General features: G+C 54.7%; 1 protein-coding gene across 7 annotated transcripts in view; it reads left to right on the plus strand.

Annotated features, from left to right (window-relative positions):
* The first annotated feature begins 18,174 nt into the window (after positions 1–18,174).
* The window catches only part of Arhgef7 (Rho guanine nucleotide exchange factor 7), a 103,281-nt gene continuing 98,371 nt past the window's right edge, over positions 18,175–23,084 (plus strand). For 5 of the 7 annotated variants that reach the window (XM_063247034.1, XM_063247036.1, XM_005007145.4 and 2 more), the window contains exon 1: positions 18,175–18,352. In XM_063247034.1, coding sequence (XP_063103104.1) covers positions 18,188–18,352 — 165 coding nt within the window. In that variant the 5' untranslated portion in view covers positions 18,175–18,187. The remainder of the gene's footprint in view (positions 18,353–23,084) is intronic. The other 2 variants (XM_063247037.1, XM_063247038.1) reach the window with 1 other exon arrangement.

Raw genomic sequence — 23,084 nt, forward strand, 5'->3', positions numbered from 1 at the left:
GATGGGAATTGCAGAGACTGGTAGTGTGCTTCTGAACCACGTAAACTTCCCTGACGCATGAATGCGGTATACCACGCCACCCTCCCCGCTTTCAGTGTCTTCCTAGATTTAGTTTTTCAGAGTCTCACAGTTTTTAATCCCAAGGCCTTTTGCCTCCTTGGTTAGTGTGTACCTAGGTTTCTTGCTGCTGGGGCCACGCTGATGTCCAGTGTCAGCATTCGGGTTCAGGGTATGGTGGGTGGGACTGGGCTGTGAGTGGCTGGGATTCCGGGGCTTTCTCATCGAGTTTCCCATGGACAAGAACACCACAGATTTCTGCTGCTTTACTGAATTTTTTATCAGTTTGGAGACTTCTGATGGTTTTAAGCATGAGACCCTATCAGTTGCAAACAGATAGAGACAACTGGGCTTTCTCCTTCTAGCCATGCTCCCTGAGTGTTTCTCTCTCTTGCCCAATGGGTCGGGCTAGTGAGTCTTGTGCTGTGTTGATTCGGAGTGTGACAGCGGCCACTCTTGTCCTGTCCTGACTTTAAAGGAGATGCTTTCAGTTTCCCTCCCTGCAGCATGCTATGGGCTTCGGGTCTGACCTGCAGCCTGAGCTGTGTGAGGTCTGACCTTTCCGTGTCTAACCCCAAGCAGTTTTTTTACTGTGAAGGAGGTTGAATTTTATTCAAGGATCTTTTTGCATCTATCAAGATGATCTTAGGATATTCACCCTCTACTCTATTATGTGGCATATTATGTTTGCTTATTCATTTGCATGTATGCAAATGATCAATCAACCTTTGATCCTTGGAATGAAATTAACCCCTTGTGAACTTTTTTTTTTTGTCTTTTTCTTTTTTATCGGTACCGGGGATCAAACTCACGACCATGCACTTGCAAGGCAGGCGCTTATGCTGCTGAGCTAAATCTCCAGCACCCCTGTGTGAACTTTTTATTGTGAGTTTGAATTCAGTGTCCAATTTTTGGGGATAGCTTTGTTTTACTGAGACAGGATCTATGTAGTTCCAGTGACCTTGAACTCACTGTGTAGTTCAGGCTACCTTGAATTTGCTATAACCTCCTGCCTCAGCCTCCCAAGTGCTGGGATTACAAGAGTGTGGCACCATGCCCAGCTTCGTGTCCAGAGCTGGCAGCTAACACTGGCTTTGCTGGATATGTTTGGGACTGCCCTTTCCTTTCTATTTCATGGAACGGCTTAAGGTGCACTAGTGTTCTGTATTTTTTTTTAATTTCAAAGAAAAAAACCCCAGATATAACAATAAAACAGAGTTTAAAACAGGTTAGTAAGAGTTACAATAATTAATACATTAAGTTTTGTTGTCTTCGTAGTATTCAGAGTATAAGACATAGGCACGATATCTTGTTCACATAATATTAGCACAAACTTCTTAATTAACTGAGAAACTAGCCATATATCTATCTTACCTATCTCATGTATAAACATATATTTTGCTGGGAATTTAGCTCAGTGGCATAAGCACCTGCCTGACAAGGGTGAGGTTGTGAGTTCAATCCCCGGTACCAAATGTCTTTGGTATGGCTTTTGAGATAGGGTCTTGCTATATAGCCCAGGCTGGTGATCCTCCTGCCTCAGCTTCCCAAGTAGGATTATAGGTGTGTACCACCATACCCAGCGCAAATAGGTTAACATTTAAAGATGGTTTAGGTTTCATCCCTAATTGTCTCTTGGCATTGGGTTTAAATCACAGATTTCACCCCAGAATGAAGGCAGCACACTCCCAGCCTCCTCCAGCCGCAGTGGATGTGACCTCGGAGTACAGTGGTGCCTTCTGTGTGACCCGTTGAGCATGGTACAGATGTCCCCGCCACTGTGTCACTGCCAGTGCTGGGACGCCCCTCTGCTGAGAGCTGAGGTGTGTCACGCGTCCTGGGTGCAGGCTCCGTTAAGAGAGTGATCTGTTTGTCCCTGGACGCTTTGGCCGCCCTGACTCACTGCGAGAGCAGATTGCTTTACGCAGCAGCAGTTGTCTCGCCAGCCCGTCTGGGCGAGGCCGGGCATGGCCTGCTGCTCCCCTGGCTCTTTCCCACATGCCCGCAGGGAGCCCACTGAGGCCCTCACTGACCCAAACTCCCCTGGCCCCGGGTGGGCCGGCGTTGTGGCCCAGCTGTCCCCAGGCCTCCTCTGAGCCATCGTCCTGGAATCCAGTGTCTTCTTTCCAACCGGCAGAAGCATCCTGCCACCTGACGTTTTTATTTTAAAACTTTGGCCCACCTGGCAGTGCCCTGTGCCCTGAGCCACCCAGAGTGGTGTGGAGGATTCCAGGCTGGCCAAGGGCCTGGGCTACACACAGGCGAGGAGGGCACCTCTGTCCTGGGCCTGGACGGAGCCCCGAGACAGAGGGTGGCTGGTGACACACGCTGACTCCCGCCGGCTGTGGACCTGAGGTTGGGGATCAGAGCTGTCACCCTCAAGGCGTGGCACAGCAGGAGGGAGGGACCAAGGTCACATTTCTGATGGAAAAGGAACAGACTCCCAACACTGCTTGTCATCAGCCCTGGTGCCCAGGTCTTCCCGGTCCTCTTTGTTCCAGCTTCAGAGCCTTTCCGTCTCTGTGCTGGTGCCCAGCATCCACAATGACACCTCTGTCTCCGCTGCCACACTCTGTGGTCCTGCAGGAGTGTCACAGTCTGGAGGATCTCTGCGGCGGTGACCGAGGTGGCATTGGCTACAGACTTTCTCACGGTGTCCCCAGCTACCCACAGCAGAGGGCGACACAGCCAGAGACATGGCAAGCGGTCACCATGGGTGAGGAGCTGTCTGTTACCTGCCAATCGGTCACCTGGGGGACTGGAGGGAGGAGCGGCCTTGCTCTGACCTGCTCCCCCAGATGAGCTCCCTTGCAGGCATGGGCTCCCTTCATCCCCCTGATCCGTCACCCTGCTGGGTATGTGGCTGGGACTCTGGCTGCTCCTCACTGAGGAGCACAGGGCCACAGCCCCAGTGGCTGTAAGGACAGGACGGGTGGGGCCGGGACAGGGCAGCACGAGATAGCAGGGGTCCTACGTGTTGCTGGGGCCCCTACTTCTTCTAGATGAGCCCAGAGTCTGTATTTGATGCAGTGTGTCCTAGTGGTAACACATGGAGAGATGCAGTGCCCTCGGGCTCATGTGGAAGGGTTCAGCCCTGCCTGTAGCCCTGGTCAGTGCAGCTTACGGGGCTGTATATATGGCCCATAGCCCTCCCGGGTACCTCTTGGGATCCGTAGGGCTCTCATCTCAAACATAAATAGATAAAAATAAAGAAGCCCCGGTGTGGACCCCTCCCATCTTGCAGATGGAGCTGCAGGGGTTAGTCATGTTGGGCAAGGCCCAGTACACTCCGGGCCAGTCCAAAGCACAGGTCACACCTGTGGCTATTTGTGCTTTGAGAGAAATGTACATGGCAGTACCCAGCCGCACTCTGCTGGGTGCCTCGCAGGGTGCCCAGGTGCCCCTTGGGCTGTGAGCCTCTCCCAGATCCACCTTTGATGAGGTTTGCATCTGTCTGAGCCTGGGGAGGTGCAATCAAAAAGGGGTTCCACAGGCCAGGATGCCCACAGGGCCATGACTCGGAAAAGCTGTGCGTCTGGTCCACGAGGCCCTGGGCAGTGGTGTTAGGGTGGACTCAGCTCGGGCACTTGGGCCTGGCTGGGCAAGGCCACACCCAAGATGCTCAGGGGGGCTTGCTGGGGCCGTGCATGGCAGGTGGACATGGGGACCCCCAGGCCCCCAGCAATGGAGCATCACGACAGCTGGGAAGGCACCAGACTGACCCTGCACACCCACTCAGTCCCCAGGAGCCACCTGTCCGGTAGTTTTCACTCTGCCAGGAGTGTGCGTGTGTGTGCACCAAGTGTTCTTCTGATCTTTTGTTTCAAGGTCACAAAAAAGCTGCTTCCCCTCCTTGCCTTCTTCGCACCCACGCTGCCGGCCAGGCCTCTCCCCTGTGCAGCCTTCCCTTTGGGTGAAAGCCTGGCAGGTGAGGCTCAGAACACTCAGACGGCCTGGGGTCTGGGCCTGATGTCTTTATCTGACGTCTCATGAAGGATTTGCTCCAAGACCGAGCAGACATGGAGATGACACCACAGTCCATGAGCGAGTTTTCCTCAGGCCTGTGGCCACTGCCAGGGGTCACCTTAGCAAGGATCCGAGTCCATTCTGGGGCAGAGAGAACACTGTGGAGCTGAGCCTTTGTGGTTCTGGAGACCTGCTTTCCACCAGTGTGTCCTCACTCAGCCTGCCACAGGTTGGGGTCACTCTGTGTGTCCCTAAAATACTGTGCCCTGCAGTCGTCTGGAGCAGGCTCTACTACACCTGCCAGGGCCTGGGTCTCTGGGTGTCATTGTCCCACAGTCCCTGTCAGCTTCATCCTTGGGTTCTTCCCTGCCTGCATCCTGAGACTGCGAGTTCTTGTTGACCACCAGCCCATTTGAGGTTGTTCTGCCTCCACAAGCAGATGCTCGTCCCCACGTGACATCTCTGTCCCTCTGTCTGTTTCCATGTCATGAGGTTTGTGTCACCTGTCTCCAGACACCCAGAGTTGGGCGCACCCTTCCCTATCTGGTCACTTAGAGCCATGCCCATGCCTACGATGCCTAAGGTAGGGACGGTGTGGACTCAGGTCTTTAAAAAACCTAACCCACATCCCTGGAGCAACGCTCCATCCACATGAGAGGGTTTTCATTTATTACTTTGCTATTTTGCTCTTCCCATGTTTTCCATTCCTCACCTTCCTTTGTGGGAACTGGAAGGCAGCATGGTAGCCACCTGACTCCTGCGTTCTCTTCCTCTGCCTGTGGATTTCAGCCCTGAGCCACCCCAGCTGTGAGGGGGGTTCTCACATGCCAGTTCCACCCCGGTGCCTGTGACGCTGGCCGATGTGTTACTTGCTGGAGGCCACCAGCAGTGCATGGCAAGGTACTCATCATGGAGGTGCCACATGTCCCCAGCACCCTGCATTCTTCCTGCCTCCTGTCCTGAGCCCTGCGTCACCCTGGGTTCTGTAGCAACAGACCCACTCTCCAGCCAGACAATTCCAGGCCTCCTACCAGGTCACTGAGGACTTGAGAGACCCTGGCCACTGCTGTCCCCTCCACCTGGCTCCTCACAGCCACTCTGAGGCTCCAGCCACACCAGGTCATGGTCCTGCCCTGCAGGTTCCAAGTGAGCTGGGGTGCAGCCTTCGTGCCTCAGTGTCCCTATTTGCATAACAGTAGTTCAGGATGGCAGCTTGAGGATGGTGTGACCAGCGCGTGGTGCTGGGGACATCATCTGACCCATCCTGGGCTGCACATGTGGGTGACTTTCACGTCGCTCTCCCATCCTGTCCTGGGTCCCGTCCCCAGGGCCCCATCCCTGGCCGTCTGTACTGCTCCCTCCGGTCCCTCCCCACAGTGCCTATTGAGCCTCCGTCCAGGAACATAGCGGAAGTCGTGGTGGCTCACAGCCGCCCAGTGTGCCACCAAGGCCCTGAGGTTGGGGCTGGAACACAGATGTCCCACCCCTCTCCCTGACTGCAGGACAACTAGACACCAGGCTCTGATCTGTGCATCTTTGGCAATGGGCCACTGCTTAGGATACTTATGTGTACAGACTCAACAGTAGCTGGGTGCACCCTAAAATCTCAGTACCCTGGGAGGCTGAGGCAGGAGGATTGGGAATTTCAGTTCAGCCTGGGCAGTTTGGCAACTGCATGAGGCCCTATGTGGAAGCCTGAAATCTGGGCAGCTGAGCACACACAATTGTTTGGGTAACACCAACAGTGTAAATCAACGCTGCAGAGGAGCAGAACACTGCAGCACGGGGAACAACGTTGCTGCCTGTCTGGGCTGCAGAGGCAGGAAGGCTCCGAGGGGTGGAAGCTGAGCCCTGGCGATGGGATGCAGGGATGAAAGTGGGGCAGGGGTGCAAGGAGTCAGGGAGGGCAAACGGCCATGCCCAGTCCATGGTGCAGGCGAGCCCCCTGCTGGTTACATATGCCTACTGCAGGTGTGGAAGCCAGGCTTTTCAGGGAGCTGGTGGTGGGAGCTGAGAGGCAGGGGCTGGCCTGTCATCCCTGGACACTAGAGTGGCTCCTGAGACCCATCAAAAGGCCACCTCACCCTTGCCCTCTTCATTTTCATTTTGAGACAGAACATCACCAAGTCTCCAAATTGCCCAGACTGAGCGGGAATTTGAAATTTTCCTGCCTTAGCCTCCCAGAATGCTGGGATTGCAGGTGTGTACCACCCGCTTCCAGAGAGAATACCACGGAGTCATGGCATCCAGAGCCACCTTCTGGGCTGTGGTCTGTGCCTGCTGTTTGGAGATCAGGCCAGGCCAGTTCCTGTACCTTTACTGAGTGCAGAGCCACCAGTCACATGAGAGGAAGGTGGCAGGGTCCTCCCCACCCAGGTCCCTCTGATGCCCATCCCTGTGCACACACACATGTATACACACATACACACACACACAGTCCACCATTGCATGTGACTAAAATGCTGAATTTTATATGTGTGTTTTGCTGTAATTTCAAAGGATATGGTGCCACAAGGTTGTAATCTCAGCACTCTGGGAGGCCGAGGCAAGAAGATTATCCTGAATTCAAGGCCATCCCAAGCTAAAAAAAAAAAGAGCTCAAGGCCAGCCTGAGCTACTTAAATGAGACCCTGTCTCAAAAAAGCAACAGCAAGAAAATCAGCATTTTGCAAAGCGTTACAAAGTATCCAAGCACACTGGCTCCTCAAGGCAGTGGCCCTGTTTGCCTGCCCCTTCCCTTCCCTTCTGGCTGGTGCAGAGCTGCAGCCTCACTGCTTCTCTCTCTGTGCCTGGGGCTGGTGCCAGCCAGGGTGGGGCCACAGCCCAAGTGTGCTGTCCCTGTCCCCTGTTGAAACCTAAACAAAGCCACACAGCCCAAGGAGGGGACATTTTGCGCAGACCAGGTGGTTGCTGTCCCACCCAGGACTGGAGAGAAGAGGCCACTGGGAATCTGCCATCGCCCTGACCTTGGGCCCCACCTCCTGAGCTGAGCTGAGGGAAGTCAGTTCTGTTCTTGGGTTTCCTGGCCGCTGGGTGCTGACACCAGGCACTGGGGTGGAGCCCACAATGATGCAGGGTGCTGGTACCCCAAGGAGCAGGCTCCCACTGGGACACAGCTGGGACGGCCTGGAAGGCAGTGGGGGTGAGGTCCACACAGGCGATGAGCTCTGTCTGTTAAGAAATCACATGCCAGGCATGGTGGTGCACTCTAGGGGGCTGAGGCAGAAGGGCTGCAAATTCTAATCTAGCCCAGGCAATGTGGGGAGACCCTGTCTCAAAATACAAAATTTCATAAGGGCTGGAAATGCAGCTCAGGGCAAATACTCTGGGTTTCATCTTCAGTACCACAGGCGTGGGTGCACCCACACCCACGCCCACGCACAGGCACAGGCGCACATGGGAAAGTTAGCACTTTGCTGTGGTTTTGAATCAGAAGCCAAATTGACCACAGGCAGGAACCACTGTGGTTTCGCTGGGTGAAAGTTGTTCCGCTGAGCCCCATGGCAGCACAGTTCACTGTTTTGGGGTTGGGCTTTGCCCTCTGCCCACTCTTGCTGTCTCTGGCACTCTCACTGAGCCCCATCTCTGGCACCTCAGCCACAATGAGCAATGAATGCGAGGGGCCCTGAAGTTGGGGGGTGCTGGAGGGGTGCTCTGACTCGCCGAAGTCCAGGTGGTCACCATTTCTAGGGATCTGGCCAGCATCCAGCACTGGAGGGCAGATCTGGGCCTGCAGATGCCAGGCGGTGAGCGTAGGTGAGACACAGCCGGGCTCTGTATGGCTTACCAGATAGAGATAGTACAAACCCAACTGGTCCGGGACTCATACGCACTCAGGAGGCTGAGGCAGGAGGACCAATGTGAGTTCAAGACAAGCATGGGCTATGTAGTCAGCTCAAGCCTAGCACGAACTACACAGTGAGACCCTGTCTAGAAAAACAGTACTGCAAACATAGCCGGATCTCCCGTTTTGGGTTGCAGGTCAACGCCAGATTAAACCTCCCAGGAGCAGAGTCCGGGCTGCAGTTTATCCTGCAGTTACAACTGGTGACCCACAGGGGGCGCTCATTGGTGACAAATCAAGGCCTCGAATTTGGACTCAGTTCTTCAGAAATGTTTAGCTAATATCCGTGAATCTTTCAGGACGTCAACACTTTTTACCTTAGGCATTTTTTTGTCTTAGAGCTAACTTAATGTTTACACATAAACTTTAAAGGAAATAGATGTTTTTAAACCAACTTTTAAGTTTCTGTGGGATGCGTATGTGAGTTCACAAGTCACAAGTGTGGGGTTGAAGTTTACACAGGCAGCCTGTCCACTCACACCTGGGGGTATAAACAGTGACTTCGGTGTGTTGGGAGCAAGCGGGTGTCTCCAGGGGGCTTGTGTGGGTGTGAATTTCACTGTTTTGTCCGATGTGAACATTCACTAGGTGTTCTGACCTCACTGCGTGCTCAGGGCAGAACCCTGGCCAGCGGACGTGCACATGTGGGGCTGTGGGACAGACCCCATGCTGGGCTGGCTCTGTAATTGCACATTTTCATCAGATTTGACAGTAGAGGTGTAAGTTGACTACAAGCTGGAGAGCTTGTGCCGGTCCTTGTCGAAGTCCGAGGAGTTCACATCTGTAGGTCCATGGAAGAGTTACTGGAATTCTAGCGCATTAATTCCAATCTACAACTTTCGGTGTGACCCACGGTGAGAATAAAGGCACCAAGACAGACCTGATTGTGGGGAGCCAGAGGAGTCCTGAGTCCAGTCAAGATGGTGGTGCATGGGAACAAGGCCTCGACCCAGGGCCGAATCCGGGTTTTATTAATTCTTGACATGGGAGTGGCTTGGGGCAAGTGGCAGTGAGAGAGGTGGGAAGCCTGTGAGCGCCTGAGCTGGGCTGGGTCGGGGGCCTGAGATCACCTCTGCAGCAAGCAGAAAGCGGTGTGAGAGGAGTATCCCAGCTGAGGCGGCATCCCTGTCCTGGGGTCGGTGCCTCAGCACTGCTGTGCAACCTTGCCTGCCCTGGGGAGCCACAGCCTCTCAGCTCCAGGCTCCATCCCAGCCACTGCCTGGAGTGTGGCTCTCCCTCCAGCCCTGCTCCCATGTGTTTTGGGAGCTACAGGGGTGGAGTAACACGGACCTGGTGCCTTGCTTCAAAGGCTGCACATCGGGACCGGGCTACACCGATTTACCTTGCTTGGAGCCACCTGAAGGGATAAGGAAAAGTCTGTGCCAGCTCTGCACTGTCAGTACACGGAGACAGGACCAGGTTTAGCCAAGATGGACATGACTGCGTACCTTTCAAGGAGAGTTGTCCTGGTGGTCCTCCATGACACACCGTTGCTACGACATGGTAGAGACTTTCTCCAAGGTTTCCTGACCAGTGGGTCCCCAGCCCAAAACCAGGAGAAGGAAAACAAAAGCATAAAACTGAAACTACAAAGAATCAGAACGAGTTTTCAGTGGTGATCTGGTATATATTTTAAGACTCAGGAAATCTGGGATTTTTTTTGTGGTTGTTTTGTTTATTTCTGTTTTTTGAGGCAGACTCTCTCTAGTCCAGGCTGGCCTCGAGCTCACATCGGTCCTCCTGCCTCAGTCTCCCACATTCTGGGATTACAGACGTGCACCCTCCCTCTCCCCAGCATTTGCTCTGCTTGAGACGGGCTCTGGCCAGGTAGTACAGGCTGGTCTTGAACTCACCACGTGTGGGTCCTGACCCTTGGGTGGGTGGTGGAGGAACCTCCTCCGGTCCTTTGGGACACTCAGCCACGAGTGTTCTGCTGCGTGGTTACCGATCCTGCTCCTTGGGGCAGCCATGTCAGGGCGGCAGCTCTGCACTAAGTTGAGGACCACTTTCCCCATGTCCCTCTGCATGTGCATGGCGGGGGCTTGCCCTCCTTGGACCCGGCTGGCCCTCAGGCTCCCTGGGGCATGGACAACGCCTTCCCCCGGTGTCCTCGAGGCCCTGCGTGGGGGGGGGGGGCTGGGTCTGCCCTGTGCTGCTGCCCTTCCAGAACCTTTTCCTCCCTGCCAGCCCTGTGGCCTCCATGGGCAGCGCCGCCCTGTGGATGCCCCTGGGGTGCGCATCCCTGTGGCGTCTGTGGTCAGGTCTGGGGCCCACATCTTGGAGCACCCCTGGGGACGAGTGGGCCATGAGCATAGCACTGGGGGATGCTGGGGGACACACAGGGCAAGTGCAGACGATGGGAAGGGACCCAGGAACCAGGCTTGGGCACATGCCAGTAACCCCACCTCTTGGGAGGCTGAGACAGGAGGATAGCTGCAAGTTCAAGACCAGCCTGAGCTTGAGATCAGCCTGAACCGCACAGCGAGACCTTGTCTCGAAAAGACAAAACAAGAGAGGGACCTGGGTGACCTGGAGGGTGCTTGGCGATGAGAGTGGTCAGACCTTGGGCAGTGGGTGGGGCCGGAGAAGAAGCATGGGGCAGGGAGCCGGCCCAGCAGGGAGTGTACCCGCTCTGAGGGTGGGCTGCTAAGGGCAGGGTCACTGTGCTGGCCTGGGCCTCCCGGTGACCAGGTCTCACCTTGTCTCAAGCAAGAACAAGAAAAATAGATACAAATTTGTAAAAATACAGCTGGTTCTTGAACCAGCGCAAGAAGTCCTGTTCCTTAAGGTATACCTGAGCTGTGGGTTCTAAAAGTGGGGCTCAGGTACGCAGGCAGGTACTCTCGTAGGGTTTTGTTTTTCTTGAGATAGGGTCTTGCTGGCCCATGCTGCCATGCTGGCCTTGGATTCACCGGTGGCCCAGGCTGGCCTGAACTCTTGGGGATTCTCCTGCCTCAGCTCGCCGGTTCTGGGATCACAAAGTGTGCAGCCTGCACCCAGCTCTGTATCTGTTGCGAGGACAGTCAGAACAGAAAGTGGGACCATCCAGCAGGTGGATGTAAAGCGCTGGTCCAGGGAACAGAGCGTCAGAAGCAGGTACAGGGGTGGCAGGTACATTGCCAAGGGTTTGTCTGCGGAGGGATCGCTTCAGTTTTGTTTCAGAAAAGACTTCTCCACATCGTTTTGTTCAGCTTTGTTCCGAGTGCAGGCAGCAGTGAGAAGACCTTTTTAAGGGACAGGAAAGTGCCCTCACCTTAAGGCAATGCAGTCTCCAGTCTGACTACAGATCTGAGGCCTCTCCTATCCTTGGTGTCCTTGTGTGCTGTTCACACCCGGGCAAGGGCGCTGAGAGCTCTCTGCCCCGTGCAGGCCTCTAAGTGTGAGCGTCACTCACAGCATCCCTGGATTCCGCAGAAGCCCTGGTCTGACAAGGAGAGCACCTTGCTCCAGTGTCAGCCACAGCCGGAATCAGACCCAGAGAAGGAGACCAGGAAGCTGGCACGGGCCCCCACCTCCTCCTACCCTCCCTCTCTCCCCTCTCCACTGCCCCCACTGCTGCTCCCCCTTCCTGTCCCCCATGCTGCATGCAGACAATGACACAACCCTGTACCTTGGAAAGAAGAGAGGACACTCTGTGGGACAGCAGTCCCTGGAGCGGTGACTGGCTTGGTGACTTCACAGATGTGGCCGACAGTTGCCCACTTACTGCTGTGTGTGCTGGAGGAAAATCTGCCAGATAGATACCAGCCATGATCAAAGTGGGTAGGGGCCTCCGGACAGAGGGGACGCAGAGGAGCAGTGACACACAGACACCCCAAGTTAAGGTAGGCAAAGCTTTGTCTCCGTTTCAAACCTGTTTTCTGTCTTTATTTTGTATTTATTTATTTTCACTTTGGTTTCTCATAGAAGACAAATTGTGTGACAGCTGCATTAGCATGTCTGATGTTTCCCTTAGTGTTCTAGTCAGTCATTTTCCCACAAATGAGTTGTCTCCCTCTTTATGGCAGAGTAGTACTCCACACGTGTAGACACATTTTCTGTATCCATTTACCTGCTTCCAAGATTCAGCTTCTGTGAGCTGTACTGACCAGACCCTGGGGTCCCTATTAGGGGGAAGACAGGGAATAAAGAAAGACCGAGACAAATGTCAGGGTACCAGGGGGCTGGGAGGAGCTTGCCTCTAGTGGACAGGCTCAGCTTCCCCGGTGGTTGGCTGCTTTATAGGCCAGCAAGAAGCACAGTGGGAGGGGTAGCACACACTTCCTGGAATCCTGGGGGATGAGGACTAGGGGCTGGACTTTCTCTGCACCCTGCTGGCTGTGGTTTGACACCTGTCCTCCCAGGTGTTTTCCTGCCCAGTGGTCTGCCCAGAGCCAGGGGCAGGTGGCCTTCTGTGTCCCTCCCTGTTCCTCAAGAAAGGTCACACCGACCTTGGGACAGCAGAGGCTAAAGTCCCACACTAAAGGCCCCCTAATCTGTCACACAGCCTGGTCCCCAACAGAGGTGTGCTGCGGTGCACACAAGTGTATGGGCATCGTTCTAATGTGGTGTCTCTTCTGGGGAGATACTTAGAAGGGAAGTAGCTGAGACCAATGGGATTTCTAGTTTTCATTTCTGACGACTTTGCCTCCCTCTACGAGGGGAGAGACATCTGAATGTCTGTGTGACGCCAGGGGAGGAGCGGTCACTAGATGCTCAGTGGGAATCAGAATGCAGTTTTTAAATTTTAACAAAAGGACAAAAAATGAGATGAGTGGAAAGTTGAACAAATCAAGAAAATTTGGAAAAGGAAAACAGGAAACAATATAAAATAAGTAATCATTTAAAATAAAAAGGATAGACAAAATGGTAACAATTTATTTTACTAATCAAAAACAGATACTATTAAACAGTTCTTTAAAAAAAAACCCCAATTTTATATAATAGCAATGAAGAAAAGTTGAGAAGGGCATGGAGTTATCAGGTAAACTCAAGCCAAAAGCAAACTGAATGAAAAATATGATCAAATAAACTGAAATGAAAGACAGAAGAATCAGCTGGCAGGGTGGTGCACACCTGCCATCCAGAGCTCTCGGAGGCTGAGGCAAGAGGCTGCAAGTCTGAGCTCAGCTTGGGCAACTTGCAGACTTAGCAAGGACTTGGCTCAAATTAAAAAATGCAAACAGGTGCCAGCGTAGCTCAGCCATGGCACCTCCTGAGTTCAATCCTCAATACTCAGGAAAAAATCAGGATAACGTTACGAACTGATTCAACTCATGGTGTATGAAAAAGTTATAGAAGTTTCCAGTCAGTTGGGCGCCAAACATGATACCTAAATATCAAAAGGGATTTGAAATTTGGAGAGAGCTTGATTTAAAAACATCTTTGAGAACAGACATCATACAGACAACAAGGGTGGGAAAAGAAGGCCCTGGAAGGTCAGTGGGGCAGTGTGCTTGTGGGAGGGAGAAGGCCCTGTGGCCCGATTGTGGCACTGTCACTCGGATCCACGGACAGGAATGAGCACATGCACACGCAGCTGGTTTTGGGTCACAGAGCCACCCTGGCTTCATCCGAGCCCTGGTTACATGCATTGGCACTGAATGCACTGGCCAGGGCACGTGGAAACTGCTTTGGAACACACAGCGTGTGTGTATTTCAGAATGTGAATACCAGTTTTTAAAAGAATGAAATCCTTGCTAATACGAGTACACACTCTCTTGAAAAGACCACACATTTTTTGCAGGTTTGTAAACTGTTTGATGATCTCATCAGAGTATGGAAAGTAGGGTTTGTTAGCTCAGCTGCCGAGTCACACCGGGAGGGTCATAAGTTCGAGGCTGGCCAGGGCTGTACAGGGAGCCCAGGGCCAGGCTGCACTGCATAGCAAGACTCTGTCTCTAAAAACTCCAATCAGGAAAATGCAAAACCCTAGAACAGTCTGTGGGCAGTGGAATCTCAGTTTCTGAGTAATTAACAAGCAGTTCTCATACACAGATTGGGGAGGGGGATCCAAAAGGCAATTACAAACCTCTTTGGATGCAGGGGAAAAGAAACTGCTCTCTAATAAACCTCCGGGGATACAGAGGAAGCTATATTGGGAAGGAAGCAGTGATTGCACACTGGTCCTGGGAAATGAGTTGGCACCATGGGCCCGAGGTTGGACCCAGGTCGAAGCTGATGCAGGCAGTGAGGCTTCCGGGCTCCTGAGGAGGAGGTGCAGGGAGGGGACAAGAGAACGAAGATGTGATAGTTCTCCTGCCAGCTCCCTACAAGAATGCAAACACTATGCACTGCAAATGTGAACGAGTAATGGAAATGATATGGAAAAAGAGGTGCACCATTGCAGGGCATAGTGGCTCCAGGGAGAACCAGCAGTGATGGTGGGGATGGAAGGGGTGGTCCTGCAAAAGCAGAGTGCCCAGGGGTCTTCAGATCTGAGGCCCAAGCTGGGGTGCATCCTGGGAGAGGGATAGGAAGCCCTGACCTGTCCTGGGTGGGGTATTCTGAGGGGGGGACCTAACAGTTCCTCAGGGCTCTTATTGTGAACCGACATGTGTCCCTCAAAAGATGTGCTCAGTCCTAACTCCCAGCATCTGCAAATGTGACTGTATTGAACGCAGGGTTTTGAAGGTGTAACCAAGCCAGGTGGTCCTGACTGGGCAGGGTGAGCCTTTGCCCAGGACTGGGGTCCCCTTTACAAGAGGGAAATGCAGACAGAGAAAGGGGTGGTGCTGAGTGAAGACACAGGTGGAAGGGGAGACAGGTCTCAAGGACCCTGGCCAGAGGGGGAGTCAGGAGAGGGGCCTGGATGATTCCCCTCCCTGTAAGACGAACTGGCCGAGCCGAAGCCCTGGAGCGGGGTCCACTGTTTTCATGCACCTGTGCAAACTGAGACAGGTGCACCACAGGTAACCCAGGAGGCAGCCACACAGGGAGGAAATCTGGGTGCACTTCTGTCACTGGCCATATGGCATAGCCACAAGTGGACACATGTCCCTGGACATCTGTCTATGTCCCTGTCAGCTCTACATCTGGGTATGGAGAGCCACCCAGATCTATGAGGGTACCTATCACACAGAGAGGGCTCAGGTAGCAGGCAGAGTGGCAGGTCCCCAGCCTCTGATGAGCTGCTATGAGGATACTGCTGGAGAGCTTGGCCAGCTGGGGAGGCTGGGTTTCTGCTGTCCTCCTCACTCAGCAGAGGAACCCAGAGGAACTGGGCATGGAGTGGGGGTGGGCAAGGGGTACACAGCATGCACTGTCACAGATGCCAGGACTGTGCTCCAGTAAGGGGGTCATCTGGCCCCTATCACAGTGATGGTGACACTCGCTTGTGCAGAGGTAGAGTGGGCACAGGTGCTGGCTCGTGGCATGACCCCTTCACTGCACACAGGTCCCTGCCAGGGAGGCCCTGGGCTGAGAGGCATCTGGTCTCTGAAGCCCCAAGACCTGTGCTGCTGGCCCTCATACTCTCTGTCCTTCATCACTGTCCTCCTCCAGATCTAGAAGGTCTCTCGAGTCTCATGCATTTAGGGGTTGCATCCATGGGATGCTGTGCTCATCAGTGGATTGGTTCACAGCAGAGTCCTTGGCTGAATGTGCTGTTGTGAGGTGGGGTCCTGTTGGAGGTGGTCACCCACTGGGGTGCTGTTCGACCCAGGAGGGTGGTCTCTTGTCCCTGGCTCTGCCCTACTCTCTCTGCTTCCTGGCTGCATAAGGCAGGTTTCTCCTGCTATGGCATACCTTCCAGCCATGACTTGAACCCTCTGAGACTGTGAACCAAATAAACCTGGCCTCCTTTAAGTCCACGTGTTGGGTATTACATCCCAGTGACAGGGGTGCTGACCAATGCAGTCTCTGTGCCTCCTCTTCTTCACTGTACCCCCAGCTCTCTTCCCCAGGGGGCTACTTACACCCAAGTTGTTGGCTCTTGGTCTCTTTTGAGGGGAGCCAGACTCAGGTAAGCACCCCACCCGAGTTCTGCTTCACTGCATACTGGATGGGTAAGATGTCTTTGGATCCAGTGTGATTTTTCAGCCTCCGTATGTGTTTATAAGTTATTTTTCCCTGCCCTTCCTATTTAATTTCTTACATTTGACTGCACTTACCTTAAGCTGCAGTGAGCTCCCTGGAGCTGCCTCATGGTCTCCAAGCCAGATTTTCGCCAATTCCAGACAGTAAATCTACAGGACAATGTTGCTACACAGTCTAGGGCAGCCAGGGCAAACCTTTTAGAGGTTTCAATGACACAAACAGCCTGCCGAGGTCCGAGTGCCATAGGGTTGCCGCCCTGCTCTAGGTCAGCATTCCTCTGACAGTCTAAGGCTGGGTGGATTTTAGCACTTAACCTTTCCCAAAGACGTTTTCCGAGGACACAAGCTCCACGGAGCTCTGGGAGTTAGAGCTTTGCAGCAGAGTGAGTGGGGACCTAAGGACGATGTGGGGCACGGTTATGAAACACAAACAGCAGCCTCTCAGCCGGGGTAAAGCTGGAACCTCTCATGCGGAGCACTTGCCCTGAAAGCCATTCTGTGTGCCCCTGGGAGGGGAGGAGGGGCAGAAACACAGGCCACAGTTGTCCTTTGGCTTCTGTTTCCCCGGCCCTAAGCCACTGACTGCCCAGCTCCTGATTCCTCTCCATGTCTCGTGTCTCAGCACTTGGAAAGTGGCAGGGAGTTTAACCAAGTGGCGATCCTGGCTCCTAAAAGAATCCAGCCGTGAGCAGTGCTACCTTCTAGAATCTCTTTCAAATAAATGCTTTTGAAGTTGTTTATTCAAGAGAAAGAATGCAACTAACAACCACAGAACCCTTAATGGTAGGGACTTTTGCAGAAAAACTTGGGTCTCACAGGTGGTCTGTGAGTCTGCACCCCACCAGGGGCACAGAGCCCCCAGTCCGATGCTAGGCACTTCCTGGGGGGCTTCTGTACTTGGCAGTTGTTGATGTGACTAATTATTTCTGCCAGACTATAGGCACCAACTTAAGAAAATTTGAAACTGTAATGAATGCACTCTAAGTGATCTTGCAAATCCAGTGATAATGACAGTAAGCAGCAGCCTCCTTAGACTGACCCTCCCCTTGATAAAAGACTTTGGGTATAGCATGGGACAGTCACCAAAGGCTGCCCTGACCCTGGACCAGAGGAGGAGGTAGGGAATGGCAGGCACCCAGCAAGGGTGGGATGGGAAAACTAACCCAGGGCCTCACCTTGGGTAACACGCACCCGGAGCCACTTCGCAGGCTGCAACACGGCTGATGTCCATCCAGCAGCGCCAGGCCCCTTCTCAGAGCTGGCCAGCACTCTCAGCCGGCAGCTGTTGTCCTGGAATAGCTTGCCCTCCTAATCCAAGATTCACCACGCTGTTGGAATTTTGTGTTTTTGCGAAGTAAATCTGACCACTTCACTAGACCCTGGGATTAAATACGATCACGACTGCAGTCGAAGTACTCCAGGAGAGAGTGGAGGGAGGGAGTCTTGTGGCTTCCAGCCTGCGTGTCACATGGAGTGACAGACACAAGGCACAAGGCAAGGTGTCGGGCGACCGCGAGTGCCGTTTTTAGGCTGTGGAAGTCGCAGCAGCCAGCAGAGCGCAGCGCACGTGGAAGCCCGCGGCGCGCGGGAGAGAGGGGCCCCCGCCCGCTTCCAGGAGACCCGCGCGTCGCTCCCGCCACGCGCTGCCAGCCGCCAGCCGCGTCCTCGCCCGCGGAGTCCACTCCTTCGCTCGGGCTCCGCGCCTCCCCGCCTCGGCAGCCTCTCTCTGCGCGGCCCCCGAGCGGTCGGTCCCTCCCGCCTCGCGCCGAGTCACGCACGCGGCCGACCCGCAGAGGGCCCGGGGGCGGGTTGACTCAGCCCGCGCGCGGCGCCGTCATCCTGGCTTGCGAGGTGGCGCGGAGGCGCTGCGTCTGGCGATAGCTCCCCTGCCCGCGACCTGGGTGGCGGGGACTGACAGGGCATTCTGGGAAGCCGGCCCCGCGCGGACGCAGACAAAGGGCGCGGGGGCCGGCGGGTGAGCGGACGGGCGCAGGTGCCGGGCCTCGCCGTGCGCCGGGCCGGCTGCGCGGGGCGCGGGGCGCGCGCGGGCGCCGCGTCTTTCTTCTCCCGGCGGTGATGTCATCGGGCGACGGCGGCCGCGGCCGGGGGGCGGCGGCGGGGGCGGCGCCGGGCGCCCGCAGGTTCCGGCGCCTGGCAGGAGCAGGCCCGTGACGGCGGCGGGCCGGGCGCGAGGGCCGAGCCAAGCCGAGGCGGGCCGAGCTGCTGGGCGGCCCATGGACGCGGAGGCGGGCGCGGGCGCGGGCCGGGCGGGCGCTCGGGGGTGACCCGCGCCGCCGCCGCCGCGATGAATTCGGCCGAGCAGACCGTTACGTGGCTCATCACCCTGGGGGTGCTGGAGTCGCCCAAGAAAACCATCGCGGACCCCGAGGGCTTTCTGCAGGCGTCGCTCAAGGATGGGGTGGTCCTCTGCAGGCTGCTGGAGCGCTTGCTGCCCGGGACCATCGAGAAAGTAAGTGCCCCTCTTCCCGGCCGCGCCCCGGCCGAGATGCGCGTAGAGCACCTGGCGCGCGCGCCTTTGTGCGCGGCCGACGGCGGCGGGGCCGGGGCGCCATTGTGTGCGGCGGCGGCGGCGGCAGCGGTGGGGCTGGGCCGGGCAGAGGACGTGGCCGGGGTTCCTGCTCCGCGTCGCTGCCCACCAAGGCTTTGTTCACGCGGGTTTCGCGGCCGGCCCTGCGGGCCGACCCGAGACCGCCCTCCTGGCTCCAGCAGCCTGGTTATGCGTGTTAAACAGATGCAGCCATCCACAGCGCGAGCCGGAGCTGGGCCGTGACTTACTATTTTGCCCACGAAGCAGTCCCTGCCGTGTCCAAGCCTGTAGTCCCGCACGCACGCACGCACTGGGTGTGAAGCCCGGTAGCCTTCAGAGCTGGTGTCAGAACCCAGATTTCCTCTCTGGGTCGCGATGCAAGGCTGGGGCTGGGGCTGGGGCTCCCTGGGGCGGGAGGGTGAACCTTGACCTTGTCTGTGAGCTGCTGGCCGGCTGGGAGCTCACAGGGCCTGGGAAAGCAGGCGCCAGGAACATCAGAAACACTAGAGTCGCATCTACGATTTCCGGAACTGGTACGTAATTTATGAGAAGATCAACGATTATTTAAAAAGTATTAAATGTAGGAACCGAAGTGCACGGTCATTCAGAAGAGCTGTTTAGTTTTCCATGGGGTATACTGGCCTCCAGGCGCAGTGGTAACTTGTTAATCAAATGTTAATTAAGTGCCTTGAAGAAGTTAAAAGCTTAGTTTTGTTCCTGAGTTTGCACAGTATGGAGCAACATTTAAAATTAGGGCAAGAAGCAGTCATTTTAGCATGGATATTGCAGCAGGAGCATTTGTTTTAGGTGTTTCTCTGCCTCGGAACGTATTTATGAAAGCAGGACCTGCATTTTGGAATGAATAGACTGCCTGCCTCTGAAAGTGTTGCTTGTAAATGAAACTAATCAATAAAATCATGATTTAAGATGGGTTGGGAGCAGAATGTAACTTTCAAGGCACACAATGTAGGCTGTCATCTGGAGGTTGGTGCCTCTCATAATAAAAGACAGATGTTGCGCAGACTGAACTGCTCTCAGAGTTTACCAAAATAGGCTTAAAGAAAATGTGGTTCCATTTCTTAAAGCAAAGCTGTAAGAAACTTCCTATGTGAGGACAATAAACCCATGTCAGCATCAAAGCCCCCCAATTTTTTGGTATGTTAGCTGCATTAATATTGATTGGCCAGGCTGGGTGTGGTGGCACATGCCTGTAATCCCAGTACCTGGGAGGCTGAGGCAGGAGGATCTCTGCAAATTTCAGACCAACCTGCCTGAGCTACAAAGTGAGTTCAAAGCTAGCATGCATTGCATAATGAGACCCTGTCTCAAAAAGACAGAAAAAATATTGGCTAATTTCAAGAATCATTTTCGTTTTTGTTTTTGTTTTTTGTTTTTGAGATAGGGTCTCACTATGCAGTGCAGGCTGGCCTTCAGCTCACTTTGTAGCTCAGGCTGGTCTTGAACTTGCAATGATCTTCCTGCCTCTGCCTCCCAAGGGCTGGGATTACAGGTGTGCACACACCTAGCTAAGAAACATTATGAAAGCAGGACTCGCATTTTGGAATGAATAGGCTGCCTGACTTTAAAATTCTGAAAAAGATCTTGTTAGAAAACTGTGGTGTTCCTTTCATCTGTAAAGCAACAAAGGAGTGAATAAAATGTGTGGCCCATAGCAACCATGGAGGTGATCTATTTCACCACTGTGGGCCGGTGGACCAGTTCTCAGGTCAAACCTGCTGTTTGTCTCCAAGAGCCCCAGCAGACTCTATGGCCATGAAAGTTGAGTGTCAAAGCACTAAACTATGGACAGAGCACCTGTACTTGAGCTCAAAGGTGGGTTTTAGGAGTCAGATATTAGCCGTTCTGTCTCTCAAGGCCTGTGCTCAGAAGTCCTGTTTTCCCGGCCAGCGCTTGCATGTGGTAACGTGCCACAGAGCATGTGTGTAGACCAGCTATGATTTCAGGGAGGGCGTGTGACTCTCCTGTGATTCTGTGGTCCCTTTCCTGGACATTTGGAAGCTGAACAAAGCATCCGTGTGGGCTGAAAGGACCTTTGCGTGACCCGTTGCCACATGGGTGCCTTGGCAGCAGTGGCCATGTGAGCAGCATGTGGCTTCGCCTCCACATGTCCACAGCCTCACAGGTGCCACGAGGCTGGGGTGACCGAGGAGGGTCCCCTGCACATTTCTCTGTGACTGTAGGTGCCTTGGTTTTTAGGGCAGGGAGGGGACATTCATGGAGCTCCGGGCATCCTAGCTGTGGGCACCCTCAGTGACGTTCCTCTGTGTTTCCGGCTGGACAGTGAGCAGAGGGGCGTGTGGAGATCCTCACGTGGGCACCAGGGAGAGGCCCTGAGCGTGACCACTGTGAGCGTCCTGAGAGGAGGCGGAGGTGCGATTGGGAGCTTCAGTCCTGTGTCCTGTGCTTGAAGGGTGACTCTGCAGCTCTCTCTGCCCGACCCTCGCTCCTCTTGTGTCCGGGACGCAACAAGGCCACAATGTCCTGGATCTTGGCAGGACAACTTCCCACTGTATATACCCCAGGTCCTGGAGGCGATGCTCAGATGCAGGGCGCCATTGCAGGGTTAACGCAACCTGTGCTACATGCAGTTTCAATTCAATGGGGCTTGAGGCAGGCTAAATCATTTAACTCAACCTGAAAACTCAGAACTGGTTCTCTTTGTGCCCAGCAGGAGAGAAGTCATGGAGAGCTCAGGGGTCCCGTGCCTTGTCCTGCAGGAGACCTGGATACACTGCGGCTGGGGTTAGTGAAAGTTAGGCACCACACCAGTCTTTGCAGGGGAGTCTGGTGTGTGTGTTTGTCCTGTGGCCTGGAGGCCAGAAGTCTGAGGTTGAGGGGTCCCCAGGGCACTGGGCCCCAATCTTCTGTGCTGTTCTGGGGTCTGCACAGAGCTGCAGCTCCCTTGAGGACAGCAGCGCTGTTAGGTGAGGCCCTCCCCGCCTTAGCTGATGACGACTGTGGTCACCTCATTTCCAAATAAGGCTGTACTCTAAGGCGCTGAGATCAGGATCTGCGCATTGAATTTGGGGGAGCAAATGTGACCAGCAAGGGCCGTATTGGCGGCAAAGTGGTGGTCCCTTCTGTCTCATGGAATGTCTCAGCTCTCTGGTCAGATCCCATGTGCCCTGGACTTGACCCTGGGTCCCTCACTGAAGGGAGCGGGCAGGGGGGAACATTGTCCTGAGACACACAGCCTGCCACCTAAGGGGCTCGAGGCCCCTGACCCGCCTGTGCCACCCAGCTTTGTGGGAGACCCCTCACTGGCTGTGCATTCAGCAGCCCCAGCTTCAGCCCTGTAATGTTTGCTGAGTGACTGGGCCATCCTGTTTCCGCCTTCAAGTGGGCCAGCGTCACCAGGCGCCAGAGAGGCCTGTTGGGCACAGTAGGGACATCTCAGGGGACACAGAAGGATGCACAGGCACCGAGGAAGCCCCAGGACCTGAAGTTTGTGCCACACTTCGACCTACCCTGAAAAGTGTCCCACGTGCCCAGAAAACCCTAAGCACAGCTGCCCAGGCCTGGAAATGTAGCTCTCGTCCCTCCTCACAGCCAAGTGGCCTAGTGACCTCTGTCCCACCCAAAAGAGGGCTCACTGCTCCTGTGCATTGTCCATGGGCCCTTGGTGGCAGCTATCATGTGGCTGTCTTTGGCTACACACATGGGCATGGTGTGTGCTGGCTGACGCCCTGCTCAGGACCACCCTGAGCCTGTGGCCTAGCTCCTGGGAGGTGCTGCATTCCTTGGACTGTGTCCCCAGCCTTTCTCAGCCTCTGCGGTGGTCACACTGGCCCTCAGCAGGGACAGCACAGTCTGAGTGTGTGCCGTGTGCCAGACCCCATCATGCTCTGGCGCTGCCCTGTGTCCAGGGTGGGGCGGATGCCTGGGCCCCCGGCTAGGCCTCGATCCTGCGGGCCGTGTCTGCTCACACTTCTTGTCTTTCTCTACTTACATTACAGTTACTACTCTTCCTTTCCTAGGCACCCTTCTTTCTCATTCTCAGGCTTGTCTTCCTCCAACTTCTTGCCTTCTACTGTTCTCCTTTTCTCTGTTTCTGTGCCCTCCTTCTGTGATCCTGTTCTTGTTTTTGGACTGTGCCTGCCCCTCCTCGCATCACCTGACAGCTCTGGGAAGTGGTCTCCCGCTGTGGGGGTGGGGACACTGGGGAAAGTGAGTGGCTGCAGCAGTGGTGTGAGGCCGGCTCTCTGCAGCTCCCTGGCACCAGCTCTCCCCATGCTGGGCCTCTGGGATCACTTTTCTGGAAAGCAAGGCTGAGGGCCCTGACCTCCCACGGTGACCTGGAGCCCATGTGTTGCTGTTGTCAATGGAAGTGAGGTTTGCGTTTCTTGTTCTCCTGTTTTTCGAGGGATGTTGTAAGAGAAGCAAGTCAGACAATTTTACACCTTGAATTGGAACCCCAGTAACATCAGAAGGGGGGCAGGCAGACAGACAGGCACTGTCCTTGCTTGTAGCCCTCCTGTCTTTGTGACTACTTTGATGTGCTCCTCTTGTGTCAAGTGGCCTTTTTTCCTTTGCTTGGTGTTGCATGCATGACTTTGTAAGGTGTTGTGACTGACAAAAGTAGTAAATGCCTAAGTGAGAAAGAACAGTGACAGTAGCAGACCCTTGCCAGGAA

Source organism: Cavia porcellus, unplaced genomic scaffold (genome assembly GCF_034190915.1).
Source record: "Cavia porcellus strain 051 isolate PalLab524CR breed Dunkin Hartley unplaced genomic scaffold, mCavPor4.1 scaffold_4, whole genome shotgun sequence".
NCBI lineage: Eukaryota > Metazoa > Chordata > Mammalia > Rodentia > Caviidae > Cavia > Cavia porcellus.